This window comes from Oncorhynchus mykiss, chromosome 8 (genome assembly GCF_057628025.1).
Source record: "Oncorhynchus mykiss isolate SJ-2025 chromosome 8, ASM5762802v1, whole genome shotgun sequence".
NCBI classification, from domain to species: domain Eukaryota; kingdom Metazoa; phylum Chordata; class Actinopteri; order Salmoniformes; family Salmonidae; genus Oncorhynchus; species Oncorhynchus mykiss.
The window spans coordinates 90,155,218-90,176,768 of NC_143029.1; the positions used below are offsets into that span (position 1 = coordinate 90,155,218).

Sequence of the window (21,551 nt, forward strand, 5' to 3'; positions counted from 1 at the left end):
AGACCCTCCTGTAGGTTTCTAACTCCAACCCTGTTCCTGGAGAGAGACCCTCCTGTAGGTTTTTAACTCCAACCCTGTTCCTGGAGAGAGACCCTCCTGTAGGTTTTTAACTCCAACCCTGTTCCTGGAGAGAGACCATCCTGTAGGTTTTTAACTCCAACCCTGTTCCTGTAGGAGGGTCTCTCTCCAGGAACAGGGTTGGAGTTAAAACCTACAGGAGGGTAGATCCTGTAAAAACCTACAGGAGGGTAGGAACAGGGTTAGAAAGCCCTGATCCAGAATGTCAGGACTCTGGTGCGTTTCTGCTTGGTTAGAACTAAAGCCAGCACCCACACACTAGCCCTGGAATGATAAGAGAGGGTAGCATTGTCATTATATTTATATGAGACCAATTGGAGAGGGTAGCTAGAGACAGCTGGGCCAGTTCAAGCCCTCTACAGCTGGAGAGGGTAGCTAGAGACAGCTGGGCCAGTTCAAGCCCTCTACAGCTGAAGAGGTTTATACCCTTACACCATGTTATTACAAGTGATCCCATGACCACCCAGAACACCTACCTTACTGTTTAGTTATTTTGTCTGACTGACTGGGCCTGGGCCCGTATTCATGAAGCTTCTCATTATCCACAGCTCTATGCTGATCTAGGATCAGGTCTTTGTTATCCACAGCTCTGGGCTGATCTAGGATCAGGTCTTCATTATCCACAGCTCTGGGCTGATCTAGGATCAGGTCTTCATTATCCACAGCTCTGGGCTGATCTAGGATCAGGTCTTCATTATCCACAGCTCTGGGCTGATCTAGGATCAGGTCTTCATTATCCACAGCTCTGTGCTGATCTAGGATCAGGTCTTCATTATCCACAGCTCTATGCTGATTTAGGATCAGGTCTTCATTATCCACAGCTCTGTGCTGATCTAGGATCAGGTCTTCATTATCCACAGCTCTGGGCTGATCTAGGATCAGGTCTTCATTATCCACAGCTCTGGGCTGATCTAGGATCAGGTCTTCATTATCCACAGCTCTGGGCTGATCTAGGATCAGGTCTTCATTATCCACAGCTCTGGGCTGATCTAGGATCAGGTCTTCATTATCCACAGCTCTGGGCTGATCTAGGATCAGGTCTTCATTATCCACAGCTCTGGGCTGATCTAGGATCAGGTCTTCATTATCCACAGCTCTGGGCTGATCTAGGATCAGGTCTTCATTATCCACAGCTCTGGGCTGATCTAGGATCAGGTCTTCATTATCCACAGCTCTGGGCTGATCTAGGATCAGGTCTTCATTATCCACAGCTCTGTGCTGATCTAGGATCAGGTCTTCATTATCCACAGCTCTGGGCTGATCTAGGATCAGGTCTTCATTATCCACAGCTCTGTGCTGATCTAGGATCAGGTCTTCATTATCCACAGCTCTGGGCTGATCTAGGATCAGGTCTTCATTATCCACAGCTCTGGGCTGATCTAGGATCAGGTCTTCATTATCCACAGCTCTGGGCTGATCTAGGATCAGGTCTTCATTATCCACAGCTCTGGGCTGATCTAGGATCAGGTCTTCATTATCCACAGCTCTGGGCTGATCTAGGATCAGGTCTTCATTATCCACAGCTCTGGGCTGATCTAGGATCAGGTAATCATTATCCACAGCTCTGGGCTGATCTAGGATCAGGTCTTCATTATCCACAGCTCTGTGCTGATCTAGGATCAGGTAATCATTATCCACAGCTCTATGCTGATCTAGGATCAGGTCTTCATTATCCACAGCTCTGGGCTGATCTAGGATCAGGTCTTCATTATCCACAGCTCTGGGCTGATCTAGGATCAGGTCTTCATTATCCACAGCTCTGTGCTGATCTAGGATCAGGTCTTCATTATCCACAGCTCTGGGCTGATCTAGGATCAGGTCTTCATTATCCACAGCTCTATGCTGATCTAGGATCAGGTCTTCATTATCCACAGCTCTGGGCTGATCTAGGATCAGGTGTAAAGTACTTAAGTGGTACTTTAAAGTATTTTTTACTTCAGTAGTTTTTTGGGGTATCTGTACTTTATATTTATATTTTTGACAACTTTGACTTTTACTTCACTACATTCCTAAAGAAAATGATGTACTTTCTACTCCAATAGTCCAATTCGCACACTTATCCAGAGAATATCCCTGGTCATCCCTACTAGCCTCCGATCTGGAGGACTCACTAAACAGAGAACATCCCTGGTCATCCCTACTAGCCTCTGATCTGGAGGACTCACTAAACAGAGAACATCCCTGGTCATCCCTACTAGCCTCTGATCTGGAGGACTCACTAAACAGAGAACATCCCTGGTCATCCCTTCTAGCCTCTGATCTGGAGGACTCACTAAACAGAGAACATCCCTGGTCATCCCTTCTAGCCTCTGGTCTGGAGGACTCACTAAACAGAGAACATCCCTGGTCATCCCTACTGCCTCTGATCTGGAGGACTCACTAAACAGAGAACATCCCTGGTCATCCCTACTAGCCTCTGATCTGGAGGACTCACTAAACAGAGAACATCCCTGGTCATCCCTTCTAGCCTCTGATCTGGAGGACTCACTAAACAGAGAACATCCCTGGTCATCCCTTCTAGCCTCTGGTCTGGAGGACTCACTAAACAGAGAACATCCCTGGTCATCCCTACTGCCTCTGATCTGGAGGACTCACTAAACAGAGAACATCCCTGGTCATCCCTTCTAGCCTCTGATCTGGAGGACTCACTAAACAGAGAACATCCCTGGTCATCCCTACTGCACAAGCATTTCGCTACACTCGCATTAACATCTGCTAACCATGTGTATGTGACAAATAAAATTTGATTTGATTTGCCTCTGATCTGGAGGACTCACTAAACAGAGAACATCCCTGGTCATCCCTACTGTCTCTGATCTGGAGGACTCACTAAACAGAGAACGTCCCTGGTCATCCCTACTGCCTCTGATCTGGAGGACTCACTAAACAGAGAACATCCCTGGTCATCCCTACTTCCTCTGATTTGGTGGACTCACTAAACAGAGAATATCCCTGGTCATCCCTACTGTCTCTGATCTGGAGGACTCACTAAACAGAGAACATCCCTGGTCACCCCTACTGTCTCTGATCTGGAGGACTCACTAAACAGAGAACATCCCTGGTCATCCCTACTGCCTCTGATCTGATCTGATCTGGAGGACTCACTAAACAGAGAACATCCCTGGTCATCCCTACTGCCTCTGATCTGGAGGACTCACTAAACAGAGAACATCCCTGGTCATCCCTACTAGCCTCTGGTCTGGAGGACTCACTAAACAGAGAACATCCCTGGTCATCCCTACTGCCTCTGATCTGGAGGACTCACTAAACAGAGAACATCCCTGGTCATCCCTTCTAGCCTCTGATCTGGAGGACTCACTAAACAGAGAACATCCCTGGTCATCCCTACTGCACAAGCATTTCGCTACACTCGCATTAACATCTGCTAACCATGTGTATGTGACAAATAAAATTTGATTTGATTTGCCTCTGATCTGGAGGACTCACTAAACAGAGAACATCCCTGGTCATCCCTACTGTCTCTGATCTGGAGGACTCACTAAACAGAGAACGTCCCTGGTCATCCCTACTGCCTCTGATCTGGAGGACTCACTAAACAGAGAACATCCCTGGTCATCCCTACTTCCTCTGATTTGGTGGACTCACTAAACAGAGAATATCCCTGGTCATCCCTACTGTCTCTGATCTGGAGGACTCACTAAACAGAGAACATCCCTGGTCATCCCTACTGTCTCTGATCTGGAGGACTCACTAAACAGAGAACATCCCTGGTCATCCCTACTGCCTCTGATCTGATCTGATCTGGAGGACTCACTAAACAGAGAACATCCCTGGTCATCCCTACTGCCTCTGATCTGGAGGACTCACTAAACAGAGAACATCCCTGATCATCCCTACTAGCCTCTGATCTGGAGGACTCACTAAACAGAGAACATTCCTGGTCATCCCTACTGCCTCTGATCTGGAGGACTCACTAAACAGAGAACATCCCTGGTCATCCCTTCTAGCCTCTGATCTGGTGTACTCACTAAACAGAGAACATCCCTGGTCATCCCTACTGCCTCTGATCTGGAGGACTCACTAAACAGAGAACATCCCTGGTCATCCCTTCTAGCCTCTGATCTGGTGTACTCACTAAACAGAGAAAATCCCTGGTCATCCCTACTGCCTCTGATCTGGAGGACTAACTAAACAGAGAACATCCCTGGTCATCCCTACAGCCTCTGATCTGGAGGACTCACTAAACAGAGAACATCCCTGGTCATCCCTACTGCCGCTGATCTGGAGGACTCACTAAACACAAATGCTTTGTTTTTAAATGTCATCTGAGTGTTGGAGTGTGCCATCTGTAAAACAAAAAGAATTGCGCCGTCTGGTTTGCTTAATATACCGAATTTTAAATTATTCGTACATTTACTTTTGATACCGAAGTATTTTTATTTCACCAGGTAGGCCAGTTGAGAACAAGTTCTCATTTACAACTGCAACCAGGCCAAGATAAAGCAAAGCAGTGCGACACAAACAACAGAGTAACACAACCAAACGTACCATCAATACAATAGAAAAATCAATGTACAGTGTGTGCAAATGTAGGGAGGTAGGCCTATTTATTGCCTTAGAGACAAAAATAATTACAATTTAGCATTAACACTGGAGTGATAGATGTGCAGAAGATGATGTGCAAGTAGAGATACTGGGGTGCAAAAGAGCAAGAGGATAAGTAACAATATGGGGATGAGGTAGTTGGGTGGGCTATTTACAGATGGGCTGTGTACAGGTACAGTGATCGGTAAGCTGCTCTGACAGCTGATACTTAAAGTTAGAGAGGAAGACATAAGCTTCAGTGATTTTTGCAGTTCATTCCAGTCATTGGCAGCTGAGAACTGGAAGGAAAGGCAGCCAAAGGAAGTGTTGGCTTTGGGGGTGACCAGAGAGATATACCTGCTGGAGCGCGGGCCTATTTAAAACCAAATACTTTTACTCTAGTTGTATTTTATTTTTATTTGTCATTTTCTATTAAGGTATCTTTACTTTTACTCAAGTATGACAATGGAGTACTTTTTCCCCCACCACTGGCCATGTTATTAGGCCCAGCTTGTGTTAAAATTTTAAAGAAACTGGTCCTAGATCAGTACTCCTACCCAGACATTTTATGAACACAGGCCTTGATCTCACCCTAAATGAACACCAACAAGATATTTGGTCGATAGAAACGGTGATACTCGATTGATGAATGGGCTTCCACAGAATAGGTACCTGGTAACCAGGAAACCTTATTACTGGGGCTCAGTGGTTTCAGAGTCCCACTAGAATGTGTTGAAAGCGTTTCCACAGGGATGCTGGTCCATGTTGACTCCGATGCTTCCACAGGGATGTTGGTCATGTTAACTCCGATGCTTCCACAGGGATGCTGGTCATGTTGACTCCGATGCTTCCACAGGGATGCTGGTCCATGTTGACTCCGATGTTTCCCCACAGTTGCGTCCAGTTGGCTGGATGTCCTTTGTGTGGTGGATCGTTCTGGATACACACGGGGAAACTGTTGAGTGTGGAAAAAAACCCAGCAGCGTTGCAGTTCTTGACACAAACCGGTGCTCCTGGCACCTACTACCCAGTTCAAAGGCACTTTTAATATTTTAATGACACACATACACAATCCATGTCTCAAGGCTTAAAAATCCTTCTTTTACCCGTCTCCTCCCCTTCATCTACACTGATTTGAAAGTGACATCAATAAGGGATCATAGCTTTCACATGGTCAGTCTGTGTCCTTAACTGTGGAGTAATATTTTTTACTTTTTTTTGCCCCTATGCAATTATCCACAGTGGGATTTGAACTTTTATTTAACTAGGCAAATCCGTTAAGAACAAAATTCTTATTTACAATGACGGCCTACCCCAGCCAAACATCATTATGAGGTATTGTGTGTAGATTGATGAGCGAAATATCAATTTCAGAATCAGGCTTTAACGTAACAAAATGTGGAAAAAGGGGTCTGAAATCCTTTCGAATGCACTGTATGTAGCAATTAGCCTCGGGGGACAAGGCCGAGCTAGGTCCGGTCAATTAGCCTCGGGGGACAAGGCCGAGCTAGGTCCGGTCAATTAGCCTCGGGGGACAAGGCCGAGCTAGGTCCGGTCAATTAGCCTCGGGGGACAAGGCCGAGCTAGGTCCGGTCAACTAGCCTCGGGGGACAAGGCCGAGCTAGGTCCGGTCAATTAGCCTCGGGGGGACAAGGCCGAGCTAGGTCCAGTCAATTAGCCTCGGGGGACAAGGCCGAGCTAGGTCCGGTGAATTAGCCTCGGGGGGACAAGGTTGAGCTAGGTCCGGTGAATAGATGTTTGTATTAGCAAACAATTAACAATATTCATCTAGATATTCGTCAGCAAACAAAGATGTCGGCTACATTGTGATGTATGACTTGTACATTTGAAGAGACTCCGCAAGAAGATGGCCATCAAAACCAACATTGTTTTCAGTTTTATTTCTTCAATGCTTAATACCATGGGAGGGATGGGGTTAAGAACATTTGCCTCAGAAGGTAAGGAGAGAGGATTGGACAGGAAGTGGGGAGAGGATTGGACAGGAAGTGGGGAGAGGATTGGACAGGAAGTGGGGATAGGATTGGACAGGAAGTGGGGATAGGATTGGACAGGAAGTGGGGATAGGATTGGACAGGAAGTAGGGCTAGGATTGGACAGGAAGTAGGGCTAGAATTGGACAGGAAGTAGGGAAGGACCTTTGTCCCAGATGGACTAGAAACATTTCCCAGAGAAGTAGAGAAATTACTAAACTGAACAAATCAAGTAGTCGACGTCTCCGTCCCAAATGGCACCCCATCTATCCGTTCGTCCATATATCCATCCAGCCATATAGTGCACTACTTTATACCAGATCGCCCTACAGGCCCTGGTGAAAAGCGGGACATTATACAGGGAATAGGAGTACCATTTTGTACGGACTAAATCAGAGGCGATCCTGCATTAAGTAGCGAGGTGGTCGGTGTTTGGACAACGGAAGAAGTAGTTCTCTCCTTTTTAGCTTAAAAAAAAGGATTCAAATAAAAATGTTTCACTTAACATTTCATTCAAGTACTATTTTTTATTTTCTTTATAATTAAAAAAAAGAGTGAGAGAGCGAGAGAAGACGATTGGTTTATTCAACTGCTTCATGTCCCCATGGTGACTAGGACCGTGTTCCAATACTTAAGAAATGCATAGTTCCCATCCTACCCATCATGCATAGTTCCCTTCCTACCCATCATGCATAGTTCCCTTCCTACCCATCATGCATAGTTCCCTTCCTACCCATCATGCATAGTTCCCTTCCTACCCATCATGCATTAGTTCCCTTCCTACCCATCATGCATTAGTTCCCTTCCTACCCATCATGCATTAGTTCCTTCCTACCCATCATGCATTAGTTCCTTCCTACCCATCATGCATAGTTCCCTTCCTACCCATCATGCATAGTTCCCTTCCTACCCATCATGCATAGTTCCTTCCTACCCACCATGCATTAGTTCCTTCCTATCCATCATGCATTAGTTCCTTCCTACCCACCATGCATTAGTTCCTTCCTACCCACCATGCATTAGTTCCTTCCTACCCACCATGCATTAGTTCCTTCCTACCCACCATGCATTAGTTCCTTCCTACCCACCATGCATTAGTTCCTTCCTACCCATCATGCATTAGTTCCTTCCTACCCATCTTCCTTGAAGGAATCAGAGATCTGAATTGGGTAAAGTAATAGGGGGGGGGGGGGGGGGGGGGCTTTTCACCGATCTAACCACTTATGGAGCTATGCTTACCTCGTAAGGTAGGAACGGTGCGTTAAAGTACTCTAACAGGGCCTAGGCACGTCATAAACTGTCATCCGTGTTGATTGATAGTGTACCACTTCCTGTGTGTCCCCCAAAAGGCACCCTATTCCTTGTGCAGTGCACTACTGTTGACCAGGACCATTAGAAGTAGTGTACTATGCAGGGAATAAAGGTGCTATTTGGTACGTACATCTCATACCTGCACTTAGGCTGTCTGTCCATCCATCAAAAACAAGGCAGAAAAACTAAACGGAACCATCTTTTTCGTTATCTTCCTTCCTTTCCTTTCCTTTCCTCTCTCCCCTCTGTGTACACTAACCATGTGTAAAGGCTTGCAGAAAGGCAGTGGGGGCCCTCGTACTGTACAGACAGACAACATGGCCACTGCAGACAGAGCACTACTTCTGATATGGCAAAGTCAACACAAAGTCTTTCCTTCTTGGTTAGTCAGTTCCACCCTTTCGGCCTTTTGATTCAGGAGCCGAGGGGTTGTCATTAGATACGGCAGGCGTCTTGCTTCTCCCAGGGCGCGCTGTCCGAAATGGCACCCTATTCCCTATGTAGTGCCCTACTTTGAACCAGAGGCCCCTATGGGACTCCCTATCGGTTCTGCTCAACAAAAAAAATTGTGCACAAAATAGAAAATAGGGTGCCATTTCAGAGCCAGCTCCAGTTTACAAGATGAACTTCCCGATGAAGAATCCGATGAAGATGGCTGCTATGACAACGAGGAGAGAGGGGAGGGAGGCGGCGGTCGTCTGTTGCATCATGGAGGAGGAGGAGGAGCCCGTCTGGTTTGATGTCATGTGGTCAGAACGCTGGGCAGCCCTTCTCATTCTAACGCCGTCGTCCTTGGATGGAGAGAGGAGAGAGGGAAGAGAGGGAGGAGAGAGGGAAGAGAGAGGAGAGAGGGAGGGGGAATAGAGAGGAGAGAGGGAGGGGGAATAGAGAGGAGAGAGGGAGGGGGAATAGAGAGGAGAGAGGGAGGGGGAATAGAGAGGAGAGAGGGAGGGGGAATAGAGAGGAGAGAGGGAGGGGGAATAGAGAGGAGAGAGGGAGGGGGAATAGAGAGGAGAGAGGGAGGGGGAATAGAGAGGAGAGAGGGAGGGGGAATAGAGAGGAGAGAGGGAGGGGGAATAGAGAGGAGAGAAGGAGGGGGAATAGAGAGGAGAGAAGGAGGGGGAATAGAGAGGAGAGAGGGAGGGGGAATAGAGAGGAGAGAGGGAGGGGGAATAGAGAGGGAGGGGGAATAGAGAGGAGAGAGGGAGGGGAATAGAGAGGAGAGAGGGAGGGGGAATAGAGAGGAGAGAGGGAGGGGGAATAGAGAGGAGAGAGGGAGGGGGAATAGAGAGGAGAGAGGGAGGGGGAATAGAGAGGGAGGGGGAATAGAGAGGGAGGGGGAATAGAGAGGAGAGAGGGAGGGGGAATAGAGAGGAGAGAGGGAGGGGGGATAGAGAGGAGAGAGGGAGGGGGAATAGAGAGGAGAGAGGGAGGGGGAATAGAGAGGAGAGAGGGAGGGGGAATAGAGAGGAGAGAGGGAGGGGGAATAGAGAGGAGAGAGGGAGGGGGAATAGAGAGGAGAGAGGGAGGGGGAATAGAGAGGGAGGGGGAATAGAGAGGAGAGAGGGAGGGGGAATAGAGAGGAGAGAGGGAGGGGGAATAGAGAGGAGAGAGGGAGGGGGAATAGAGAGGAGAGAGGGAGGGGGAATAGAGAGGAGAGAGGGAGGGGAGTAGAGAGAGAGAGGAGAGAGAAGAGGAGAGGAGGGGGAATAGAGAGGAGAGAGGGAGGGGGAATAGAGAGGAGAGAGGGAGGGGGAATAGAGAGGAGAGAGGGAGGGGAATAGAGAGGAGAGAGGGAGGGGGAATAGAGAGGAGAGAGGGAGGGGGAATAGAGAGGGAGGGGGAATAGAGAGGAGAGAGGGAGGGGAGAATAGAGAGGAGAGAGGGAGGGGGAATAGAGAGGAGAGAGGGAGGGGGAATAGAGAGGAGGAGGAGGGGAATAGAGAGGAGAGAAGAAACTATCAAACAATATAGTTCTCTACAGAACCTTTTAACTGCTGGTTAGTTGGCACTTCTCATAATCTGACTAAACCCTTCGGTGCTAACAGCGAAGGTCAAGTCACGCGTCCTCCGAAACATGACCCACCAAACCACTCCCCTTCACACTGGAAGCCAGCCATACCCGTTCAACTGACTACCGGAGTCCGCCTGCAGGCGCCAGGCGTGCCAAAGAGTCGCTAGAGCGCGATGAGCCAAGGCCTTGAAACGAGCAGGTCATGCGTAAAAACCCACATATGTTCTTCACTTAATGCAGTTCTGCATGGAAGAGTGGGTCAAAATTCCTCCGCAGCGTTGTGAGAGACTGATCCAACAACTACAGGAAGTGGTCATACAGTACCAGGAAGTGGTTAGTTGGAGTAAGTGCAGCTACAGTAAATTCCTCCACAGCGATGTGAGAGACTGATCCAACAACTACAGGAAGTGGTCATACAGTACCAGGAAGTGGTTAGTTGGAGTCAGTGCAGCTACAGTAAATTCCTCCACAGCGATGTGAGAGACTGTTCTACAACTACAGGAAGTGGTCATACAGTACCAGGAAGTGGTTGGTTGCAGTCAGTGCAGTTAAAGGTGGCACAACCAGTTATTGAGTGTAAGGGGGCGTTTACTTTTTCACACAGGGGAATAGTGTGTTTCATAACTTTGTTAATTAAATCAAATAAGTATAGATGTTTTGTGTTATTTCTAAACTCAGGTTAATATTAGATTTTGGTTGGAGAGCTGATAACATTCAGTATTAAAAAAATATGCAAAAGTAAATTTAGAAAATTAGAAAGAGGGGGGAAAAAATACACTATATACACAGAGATGAGAAAAAGTACGTCCAAACTCCGAATCAAATAGGATACACAAAAATGACATGGTCGCTGTGGGAGAACGTTGATTTTCTGCATTTATTCAAGTCCCATCAGGTAGCCTGATGTGTCCATGTCAACTGGATTATTGGGGAATTGATTCTTCTGGCAAAGCAGGATTTTAATTGAACTCTTTTATACCAACCTGACTAATAATCGTACTGTTGTGTGCAATGAAACCACGTCGAACCTCTAAGCCGTCTCCACGGCAGAGAGAACCTAACCTTGAGTTGACGGTTTTCGCCGGTCAGCTTGTCCATCTCAGCCTGAAGTCTCCTGCATTCCTCTGTTAGTTTCTTCATCTCAGAGCCGTTGGTCGAGACGCTGGCGGTCTTCGCCGCTGTCAGCACGGGAGCCGCCTTGGACGAGTTCTGTACGGGAGCCGTCGTGTTGCTGCTCAACTCCACGTCGATCTGGAGAAAAGGACAACGGGGAGAGAGAGAGAGAACCCACTAAGTCCGCAGCATCCCAAATGGCACCCTTATATATTAAGTGCACTACTGACCAGGACTTCAAAGGGCTCTAGTCACAAGTAGTGCACTATTTATAGGGAATAGGGTGTCATTTGCAGATGTTTAAGGGAAAACCACTAAACAGAAACCCAGCAGCAGTGTGTCCTTAGCCTGGTCCCAGATCAGTTAGGGGCTGGAGGTTAGGAGACTGTCCAGGGTTCAAACAGTACGTGTTTTATCTGATGCTTAGAGAGAGTAGGGTTCAAACAGTACGTGTTTTATCTGATGCTTAGAGAGAGTAGGGTTCAAACAGTACGCATTTTAGCTGATGCTTAGAGAGAGTAGGGTTCAAACAGTACGTGTTTTATCTGATGCTTAGAGAGAGTAGGGTTCAAACAGTACGCGTTTTATCTGATGCTTAGAGAGAGTAGGGTTCAAACAGTACGCGTTTTATCTGATGCTTAGAGAGAGTAGGGTTCAAACAGTACGTGTTTTATCTGATGCTTAGAGTGGGGTTCAAACAGTACGTGTTTTATCTGATGCTTAGAGAGAGTAGGGTTCAAACAGTACGTGTTTTATCTGATGCTTAGAGTGGGGTTCAAACAGTACGTGTTTTATCTGATGCTTAGAGTAGGGTTCAAACAGTACGCGTTTTATCTGATGCTTAGAGAGAGAGTAGGGTTCAAACAGTACGTGTTTTATCTGATGCTTAGAGAGAGTAGGGTTCAAACAGTACGCGTTTTATCTGATGCTTAGCGAGAGTGGGGTTCAAACAGTACGTGTTTTATCTGATGCTTAGAGAGAGTAGGGTTCAAACAGTACGCGTTTTATCTGATGCTTAGCGAGAGTGGGGTTCAAACAGTACGCGTTTTATCTGATGCTTAGCGAGAGTGGGGTTCAAACAGTACGTGTTTTATCTGATGCTTAGAAAGAGTAGGGTTCAAACAGTGTTTTATCTGATGCTTACTTGAATTCGCCTGCAATGAAACAATCTCTAAAGTGCTTACCACATCCGGTCTCAAATCAAATAATTATTCTATGAAAGAAAACGAGTACTGTTTGATTAGGAGGCCGTACGTACGACAGAGGAGGCCGAGTCTGTTGCCTTATGGGCCCCGATGAAAAGTCACGCACTATATTGGGAATATGGGGCAATTTGGCATGCAGCTTGTGTGTCTGGTCCAGGCTGGAGGCAGATAGAGGACGCACATCGCAGGCACCAGGGAGGGAACGTCCCTTCAATACCATGGTTAGATGTGGTTCTGGTCAGTGAACAGTCAACGACACGTCACAGTGAAGGACAAGGGATGGGGGAAACACACACGAGAGTTCCCAGGGAGACGGCTTGTGTGTCCGGTCCACTCTGCTGCACTAGCCTTTCTCCTGGCCCGACCAAGGACACGACGTAGCAAAATGTTTTGAAACAGAAAAGGAGAATGTGCTTTTCCTATTGGACAAACTGCAGTACAGCAGTAGTACCTACCTTTAGAACCCAGACCAGTTTCCCCCTCCCCCTCCCCGCAGGCCCCTCCCTGCAGGCCGCTCCCCACAGGCCCCTCCCCCTCCCCACAGGCCCCTCCCCCTCCCCACAGGCCCCTCCCCGCAGGCCCCTCCCCCTCCCCGCAGGCCCCTCCCCACAGGCCCCTCCCCCTCCCCACATAAGTCCTGCTGATGCTCCTCCAACTTACCACTTCATTGTTTTCAGAAGGCAGGTCGAATACACATCTCAGCTTGGAATCCATGAGGTCATGAGGTTTCACATCTTTCCACTGGAGGAGAGGTGAGGAATACATCAGCATGTTATTCATCAGACTAAACTACTAGCAGCTGGACTCCATATACACTAACACACCATCTCTCTCTCACACACAGACACATACCACGGTGGGTGGAGGAAAAATCTGGCACCGAACTATCACATCATTATTCAACTATTCAGCTCTTAGCCAAACACTAAAGCTCCGTAGATATCTTTCCTGTACTTGTCGTCACTGTGATGTTCTGTGAGGAGATCAACACCAGCTCTAACTGTAGTATTAGAGAGATTCATAGAATGCTTGGTTTTGACGAGAGGGGAAAACTATCATGACTCTGTTGCTGCCCTCTACTGGACGAGAGGGGAAAACTACCATGACTCTGTTGTTGCCCTCTACTGGACGAGGGGAAAACTATCATGACTCTGTTGCTGCCCTCTACTGGACGAGAGGGGAAAACTACCATGACTCTGTTGCTGCCCTCTACTGGACGAGAGGGGGAAACTATCATGACTCTCTTGCTGCCCTCTACTGGACGAGAGGGGAAAACCACCATGACTCTATTGTTGCCCTCTACTGGACGAGGGGAAAACTATCATGACTCTGTTGCTGCCCTCTACTGGACGAGAGGGGAAAACTACCATGACTCTGTTGCTGCCCTCTACTGGACGAGAGGGGAAAACTATCATGACTCTCTTGCTGCCCTCTACTGGACGACAGGGGAAAACCACCATGACTCTATTGTTGCCCTCTACTGGACGAGGGGAAAACTATCATGACTCTGTTGCTGCCCTCTACTGGACGAGAGGGGAAAACTACCATGACTCTGTTGCTGCCCTCTACTGGACGAGAGGGGGAAACTATCATGACTCTCTTGCTGCCCTCTACTGGACGACAGGGGAAAACCACCATGACTGGGTTAAGTCACAGATAATACAATGGGGTGCGACATCAAAGCCAGTTCCAATACCTTATTTATTTTTCCTTCTTCCCTTGTAATCAGGGATAGATTTACACCTGGGACACCAGAAAAGGATACAGATGGATACAGTAACACACAGCAGTAGTCCAGACCTCGTAGGGTCAGATGTAGATTGACAGTAAGGTAGAATTACTCACCATTGCATCCATCTCAGCCACATTAGGAAGTGCAAAGATACTCTGGACCATGAATTTGTGTTTACTTTTCTCGTTGGGGTCGTAGTCGAAGGGCTGGAGCATTACTGTAATAGATTCAAAGCAAACTGTCACACACACGTGTCAGCAAAAAACAGAGTTCTTGATTTACGCTATAAGTCTTAAATGTACTTTATTTCAACTACTGTAACAAGGATCGAAATAAAAGCTATAGACTAAAGTTGTCCGAATGGACAAGTAAAAAAAAAATGATAAAACAAAAAAGGCTCCTACGACCAGAATTTGTATTTATTATGGACCCCCATTAGTTCCTGCCAAGGCAGCAGCAAAACAACATCCACTAGCGTGACTGTGCCAGAGTGTGCCTGTTCATCATCCTCTGAGGAAATAGGAAGTATTTTTGAAACAGTCTGAATTGCACATTCTAGGGCGATAATACAAATAAAATAAAACATTAAAATCACAAATAACCATATATTTTTTTGTTTTTCAACCATTCAGTCAGTTAAGAAAAATTATTATTTACAATTGTTTAACTGTCTTGTTTAGGGACAGAAGGACAGATTTTTATCTTGTCAGCTCTGGGATTTGATCCAGAACCTTTCAGTTACTTACCCTCCACTCTAACCACTAATCTACATGCCTCCTCTACACTCTAACCACTAGGCTACCTGCCGCCCCTACACTCTAACCACTAATCTACATGCCTCCTCTACACTCTAACCACTAGGCTACCTGCTGCCCCTACACTCTAACCACTAGGCTACCTGCCTCCTCTACACTCTAACCACTAGGCTACCTGCCGCCCCTACACTCTAACCACTAGGCTACCTGCTGCCCCTACACTCTAACCACTAGGCTACCTGCCTCCTCTACACTCTAACCACTAGGCTACCTGCCGTCCCTACACTCTAACCACTAGGCTACCTGCCGCCCCTACACTCTAACCACTAGGCTACCTGCCACCCCTACACTCTAACCACTAGACTACCTGCCGTCCCTACACTCTAACCACTAGGCTACCTGCCGCCCCTACACTCTAACCACTAGGCTACCTGCTGCCCCTACACTCTAACCACTAGGCTACCTGCCTCCTCTACACTCTAACCACTAGGCTACCTGCCGCCCCTACACTCTAACCACTAGGCTACCTGCTGCCCCTACACTCTAACCACTAGGCTACCTGCCTCCTCTACACTCTAACCACTAGGCTACCTGCCGTCCCTACACTCTAACCACTAGGCTACCTGCCGCCCCTACACTCTAACCACTAGGCTACCTGCCACCCCTACACTCTAACCACTAGACTACCTGCCGTCCCTACACTCTAACCACTAGGCTACCTGCCGCCCCTACACTCTAACCACTAGGCTACCTGCTGCCCCTACACTCTAACCACTAGGCTACCTGCCGCCCCTACACTCTAACCACTAGGCTACCTGCTGCCCCTACACTCTAACCACTAGGCTACCTGCCTCCCCTCCCCTCTGACCACTAGGCTACCTGCCGACCCTACACTCTAACCACTAGGCTACCTACCGACCCTACACTCTAACCACTAGGCTACCTACCGACCCTACACTCTAACCACTAGGCTACCCTGCCTCCCCTACACTCTAACCACTAGGCTACCTACCGCCCCTACACTCTAACCACTAGGCTACCCTGCCTCCCCTACACTCTAACCACTAGGCTACCTACCGCCCCTACACTCTAACCACTAAGCTACCTGCCTCCTCTACACTCTAACCACTAGGCTACCTGCCGCCCCTACACTCTAACCACTAGGCTACCTGCCGCCCCTACACTCTAACCACTAGGCTACCTGCCGCCCCTACACTCTAACCACTAGGCTACCTGCCGCCCCTACACTCTAACCACTAATCTACATGCCTCCTCTACACTCTAACCACTAGGCTACCTGCCTCCCCTACACTCTAACCACTAGGCTACCTGCCGCCCCTACACTCTAACCACTAGGCTACCCTGCCTCCCCTACACTCTAACCACTAGGCTACCTGCCGCCCCTACACTCTAACCACTAGGCTACCTGCCGCCCCTACACTCTAACCACTAGGCTACCTGCCGCCCCTACACTCTAACCACTAGGCTACCTACCGACCCTACACTCTAACCACTAGGCTACCTGCCACCCCTACACTCTAACCACTAGGCTACCTGCCTCCCCTACACTCTAACCACTAGGCTACCCTGCCTCCCCTACACTCTAACCACTAGGCTACCTGCCACCCCTACACTCTAACCACTAGGCTACCTGCCTCCCCTACACTCTAACCACTAGGCTACCTGCCACCCCTACACTCTAACCACTAGGCTACCTGGCGCCTCTACACTCTAACCACTAGGCTACCCTGCCGCCTCTACACTCTAACCACTAGGCTACCTGCCGACTCTACACTCTAACCACTAGGCTACCTGCCGCCCCTCCACTCTAACCACTAGGCTACCTGCCGCCCCTACACTCTAACCACTAGACTACCTGCCGCCCCTACACTCTAACCACTAGTCTACCTGCCGCCCCTCCCCTCTAACCACTAGGCTACCTGCCGCCTCTACACTCTAACCACTAGTCTACCTGCCGCCCCTACACTCTAACCACTAGGCTACCTGCCGCCCCTACACTCTAACCACTAGGCTACCTGCCTCCCCTACACTCTAACCACTAGGTTACCTGCCTCCTCTACACTCTAACCACTAGGCTACCTGCCTCCTCTACACTCTAACCACTAGGCTACCTGCCTCCTCTACACTCTAACCACTAGGCTACCTGCCTCCTCTACACTCTAACCACTAGGCTACCTGCCGCCCCTCCACTCTAACCACTAGGCTACCTGCCTCCCCTCCCCTCTGACCACTAGGCTACCTGCCGCCCCTACACTCTAACCACTAATCTACATGCCTCCTCTACACTCTAACCACTAGGCTACCTGCCGCCCCTACACTCTAACCACTAGGCTACCTGCCGCCCCTACACTCTAACCACTAGGCTACCTGCCTCCCCTCCCCTCTGACCACTAGGCTACCTGCCGCCCCTACACTCTAACCACTAATCTACATGCCTCCTCTACACTCTAACCACTAGGCTACCTGCCGCCCCTCCACTCTAACCACTAGGCTACCTGCCTCCCCTCCCCTCTGACCACTAGGCTACCTGCCGCTCCTACACTCTAACCACTAATCTACATGCCTCCTCTACACTCTAACCACTAGGCTACCTGCCGCCCCTACACTCTAACCACTAATCTACATGCCTCCTCTACACTCTAACCACTAGGCTACCTGCCTCCCCTCCCCTCTAACCACTAGGCTACCTGCCGCCCCTACACTCTAACCACTAGGCTACCTGCCTCCCCTCCCCTCTGACCACTAGGCTACCTGCCGCCCCTACACTCTAACCACTAATCTACATGCCTCCTCTACACTCTAACCACTAGGCTACCTGCCGCCCCTCCACTCTAACCACTAGGCTACCTGCCTCCCCTCCCCTCTGACCACTAGGCTACCTGCCGCTCCTACACTCTAACCACTAATCTACATGCCTCCTCTACACTCTAACCACTAGGCTACCTGCCGCCCCTACACTCTAACCACTAATCTACATGCCTCCTCTACACTCTAACCACTAGGCTACCTGCCGCCCCTACACTCTAACCACTAGGCTACCTGCCTCCCCTCCCCTCTGACCACTAGGCTACCTGCCGCCCCTACACTCTAACCACTAATCTACATGCCTCCTCTACACTCTAACCACTAGGCTACCTGCCGCCCCTCCCCTCTAACCACTAATCTACATGCCTCCTCTACACTCTAACCACTAGGCTACCTGCCGCCCCTACACTCTAACCACTAGGCTACCTGCCTCCCCTCCCCTCTGACCACTAGGCTACCTGCCGCCCCTACACTCTAACCACTAGGCTACCTGCCGCCTCTACACTCTAACCACTAGTCTACCTGCCGCCCCTACACTCTAACCACTAGGCTACCTGCCGCCCCTACACTCTAACCACTAATCTACATGCCTCCTCTACACTCTAACCACTAGGCTACCTGCCGCCCCTCCACTCTAACCACTAGGCTACCTGCCTCCCCTCCACTCTAACCACTAGGCTACCTGCCTCCCCTACACTCTAACCACTAATCTACATGCCTCCTCTACACTCTAACCACTAGGCTACCTGCCTCCCCTCCACTCTAACCACTAGGCTACCTGCCTCCCCTACACTCTAACCACTAGGCTACCTGCCTCCCCTCCCCTCTGACCACTAGGCTACCTGCCGCTCCTACACTCTAACCACTAATCTACATGCCTCCTCTACACTCTAACCACTAGGCTACCTGCCGCCCCTACACTCTAACCACTAATCTACATGCCTCCTCTACACTCTAACCACTAGGCTACCTGCCGCCCCTACACTCTAACCACTAATCTACATGCCTCCTCTACACTCTAACCACTAGGCTACCTGCCGCCCCTACACTCTAACCACTAATCTACATGCCTCCTCTACACTCTAACCACTAGGCTACCTGCCGCCCCTCCCCTCTAACCACTAATCTACATGCCTCCTCTACACTCTAACCACTAGGCTACCTGCCGCCCCTACACTCTAACCACTAGGCTACCTGCCTCCCCTCCCCTCTGACCACTAGGCTACCTGCCGCCCCTACACTCTAACCACTAATCTACATGCCTCCTCTACACTCTAACCACTAGGCTACCTGCCGCCCCTACACTCTAACCACTAATCTACATGCCTCCTCTACACTCTAACCACTAGGCTACCTGCCTCCCCTCCCCTCTAACCACTAGGCTACCTGCCGCCCCTACACTCTAACCACTAATCTACATGCCTCCTCTACACTCTAACCACTAGGCTACCTGCCGCCCCTCCACTCTAACCACTAGGCTACCTGCCGCCCCTACACTCTAACCACTAATCTACATGCCTCCTCTACACTCTAACCACTAGGCTACCTGCCGCCCCTACACTAACCACTAATCTACATGCCTCCTCTACACTCTAACCACTAGGCTACCTGCCGCCCCTACACTCTAACCACTAGGCTACCTGCCTCCCCTCCCCTCTAACCACTAGGCTACCTGCCGCCCCTACACTCTAACCACTAATCTACATGCCTCCTCTACACTCTAACCACTAGGCTACCTGCCACCCCTACACTCTAACCACTAGGCTACCTGCCTCCCCTACACTCTAACCACTAGGCTACCTGCCTCCCCTCCCCTCTAACCACTAGGCTACCTGCCTCCCCTCCCCTCTAACCACTAGGCTACCTGCCTCCCCTCCCCTCTAACCACTAGGCTACCTGCCGCCCCTACACTCTAACCACTAATCTACATGCCTCCTCTACACTCTAACCACTAGGCTACCTGCCGCCCCTACACTCTAACCACTAATCTACATGCCTCCTCTACACTCTAACCACTAGGCTACCTGCCGCCCCTACACTCTAACCACTAATCTACATGCCTCCTCTACACTCTAACCACTAGGCTACCTGCCGCCCCTCCACTCTAACCACTAGGCTACCTGCCGCCCCTCCACTCTAACCACTAGGCTACCTGCCGCCCCTACACTCTAACCACTAGGCTACCTGCCGCCCCTCCCCTCTAACCACTAGGCTACCTGCCGCCCCTCCCCTCTAACCACTAGGCTACCTGCCGCCCCTACACTCTAACCACTAGGCTACCTGCCGCCCCTACACTCTAACCACTAGGCTACCTGCCGCCCCTACACTCTAACCACTAGGCTACCTGCCGCCCCTACACTCTAACCACTAGGCTACCTGCCGCCCCTCCCCTCTAACCACTAGGCTACCTGCCGCCCCTACACTCTAACCACTAGGCTACCTGCCGCCCCTACACTCTAACCACTAGGCTACCTGCCGCCCCTACACTCTAACCACTAGGCTACCTGCCGCCCCTACACTCTAACCACTAGGCTACCTGCCGCCCCTACACTCTAACCACTAGGCTACCTGCCGCCCCTACACTCTAACCACTAGGCTACCTGCCGCCCCTACACTCTAACCACTAGGCTACCTGCCGCCCCTACACTCTAACCACTAGGCTACCTGCCACCCCTACACTCTAACCACTAGGCTACCTGCCGCCCCTACACTCTAACCACTAGGCTACCTGCCGCCCCTACACTCTAACCACTAGGCTACCTGCCGCCCCTCCCCTCTAACCACTAGGCTACCTGCCGCCCCTACACTCTAACCACTAAGCTACCTGCCGCACCTACACTCTAACCACTAGGCTACCTGCCGCCCCTACACTCTAACCACTAGGCTACCTGCCGCCCCTACACTCTAACCACTAGGCTACCTGCCGCCCCTACACTCTAACCACTAGGCTACCTGCCGCCCCTACACTCTAACCACTAGGCTACCTGCCGCCCCTCCCCTCTAACCACTAGGCTACCTGCCGCCCCTACACTCTAACCACTAAGCTACCTGCCGCCCCTACACTCTAACCACTAGGCTACCTGCCGCCCCTACACTCTAACCACTAGGCTACCTGCCGCCCCTACCCTCTAACCACTAGGCTACCTGCCGCCCCTCCCCTCTAACCACTAGGCTACCTGCCGCCCCTACACTCTAACCACTAGGCTACCTGCCGCCCCGCCACTCTAACCACTAGGCTACCTGCCGCCCCTCCACTCTAACCACTAGGCTACCTGCCGCCCCTACACTCTAACCACTAGGCTACCTGCCGCCCCTACACTCTAACCACTAGGCTACCTGCCGCCCCTCCCCTCTAACCACTAGGCTACCTGCCGCCCCTCCCCTCTAACCACTAGGCTACCTGCCGCCCCTCCCCTCTAACCACTAGGCTACCTGCCGCCCCTACACTCTAACCACTAGGCTACCTGCCGCCCCTACACTCTAACCACTAGGCTACCTGCCGCCCCTACACTCTAACCACTAGGCTACCTGCCGCCCCTACACTCTAACCACTAGGCTACCTGCCGCCCCTCCCCTCTAACCACTAGGCTACCTGCCGCCCCTACACTCTAACCACTAGGCTACCTGCCGCCCCTACACTCTAACCACTAGGCTACCTGCCGCCCCTACACTCTAACCACTAGGCTACCTGCCGCCCCTCCCCTCTAACCACTAGGCTACCTGCCGCCCCTACACTCTAACCACTAAGCTACCTGCCGCCCCTACACTCTAACCACTAGGCTACCTGCCGCCCCTACACTCTAACCACTAGGCTACCTGCCGCCCCTACACTCTAACCACTAGGCTACCTGCCGCCCCTACACTCTAACCACTAGGCTACCTGCCTCCCCTACACTCTAACCACTAGGCTACCTGCCGACCCTACACTCTAACCACTAGGCTACCTGCCCCCCCTCCCCTCTAACCACTAGGCTACCTGCC

General features: G+C 50.3%; 1 protein-coding gene across 1 annotated transcript in view; it reads right to left on the reverse strand.

Annotated features, from left to right (window-relative positions):
• Positions 1-6,509: 6,509 nt before the first annotated feature.
• Positions 6,510-21,551, reverse strand: part of LOC110517127 (vesicle-associated membrane protein-associated protein A) — a 32,343-nt gene continuing 17,301 nt past the window's right edge. Inside the window, exons 3-6 of the mRNA XM_036986651.2 lie at positions 14,103-14,206; positions 12,918-12,998; positions 11,002-11,190; positions 6,510-8,716 (exon numbers count right to left, since the gene is read on the reverse strand). Of these exons, the coding sequence (XP_036842546.2) occupies positions 8,540-8,716; positions 11,002-11,190; positions 12,918-12,998; positions 14,103-14,206 (551 nt within the window). The 3' untranslated portion in view covers positions 6,510-8,539. The remainder of the gene's footprint in view (positions 8,717-11,001; positions 11,191-12,917; positions 12,999-14,102; positions 14,207-21,551) is intronic.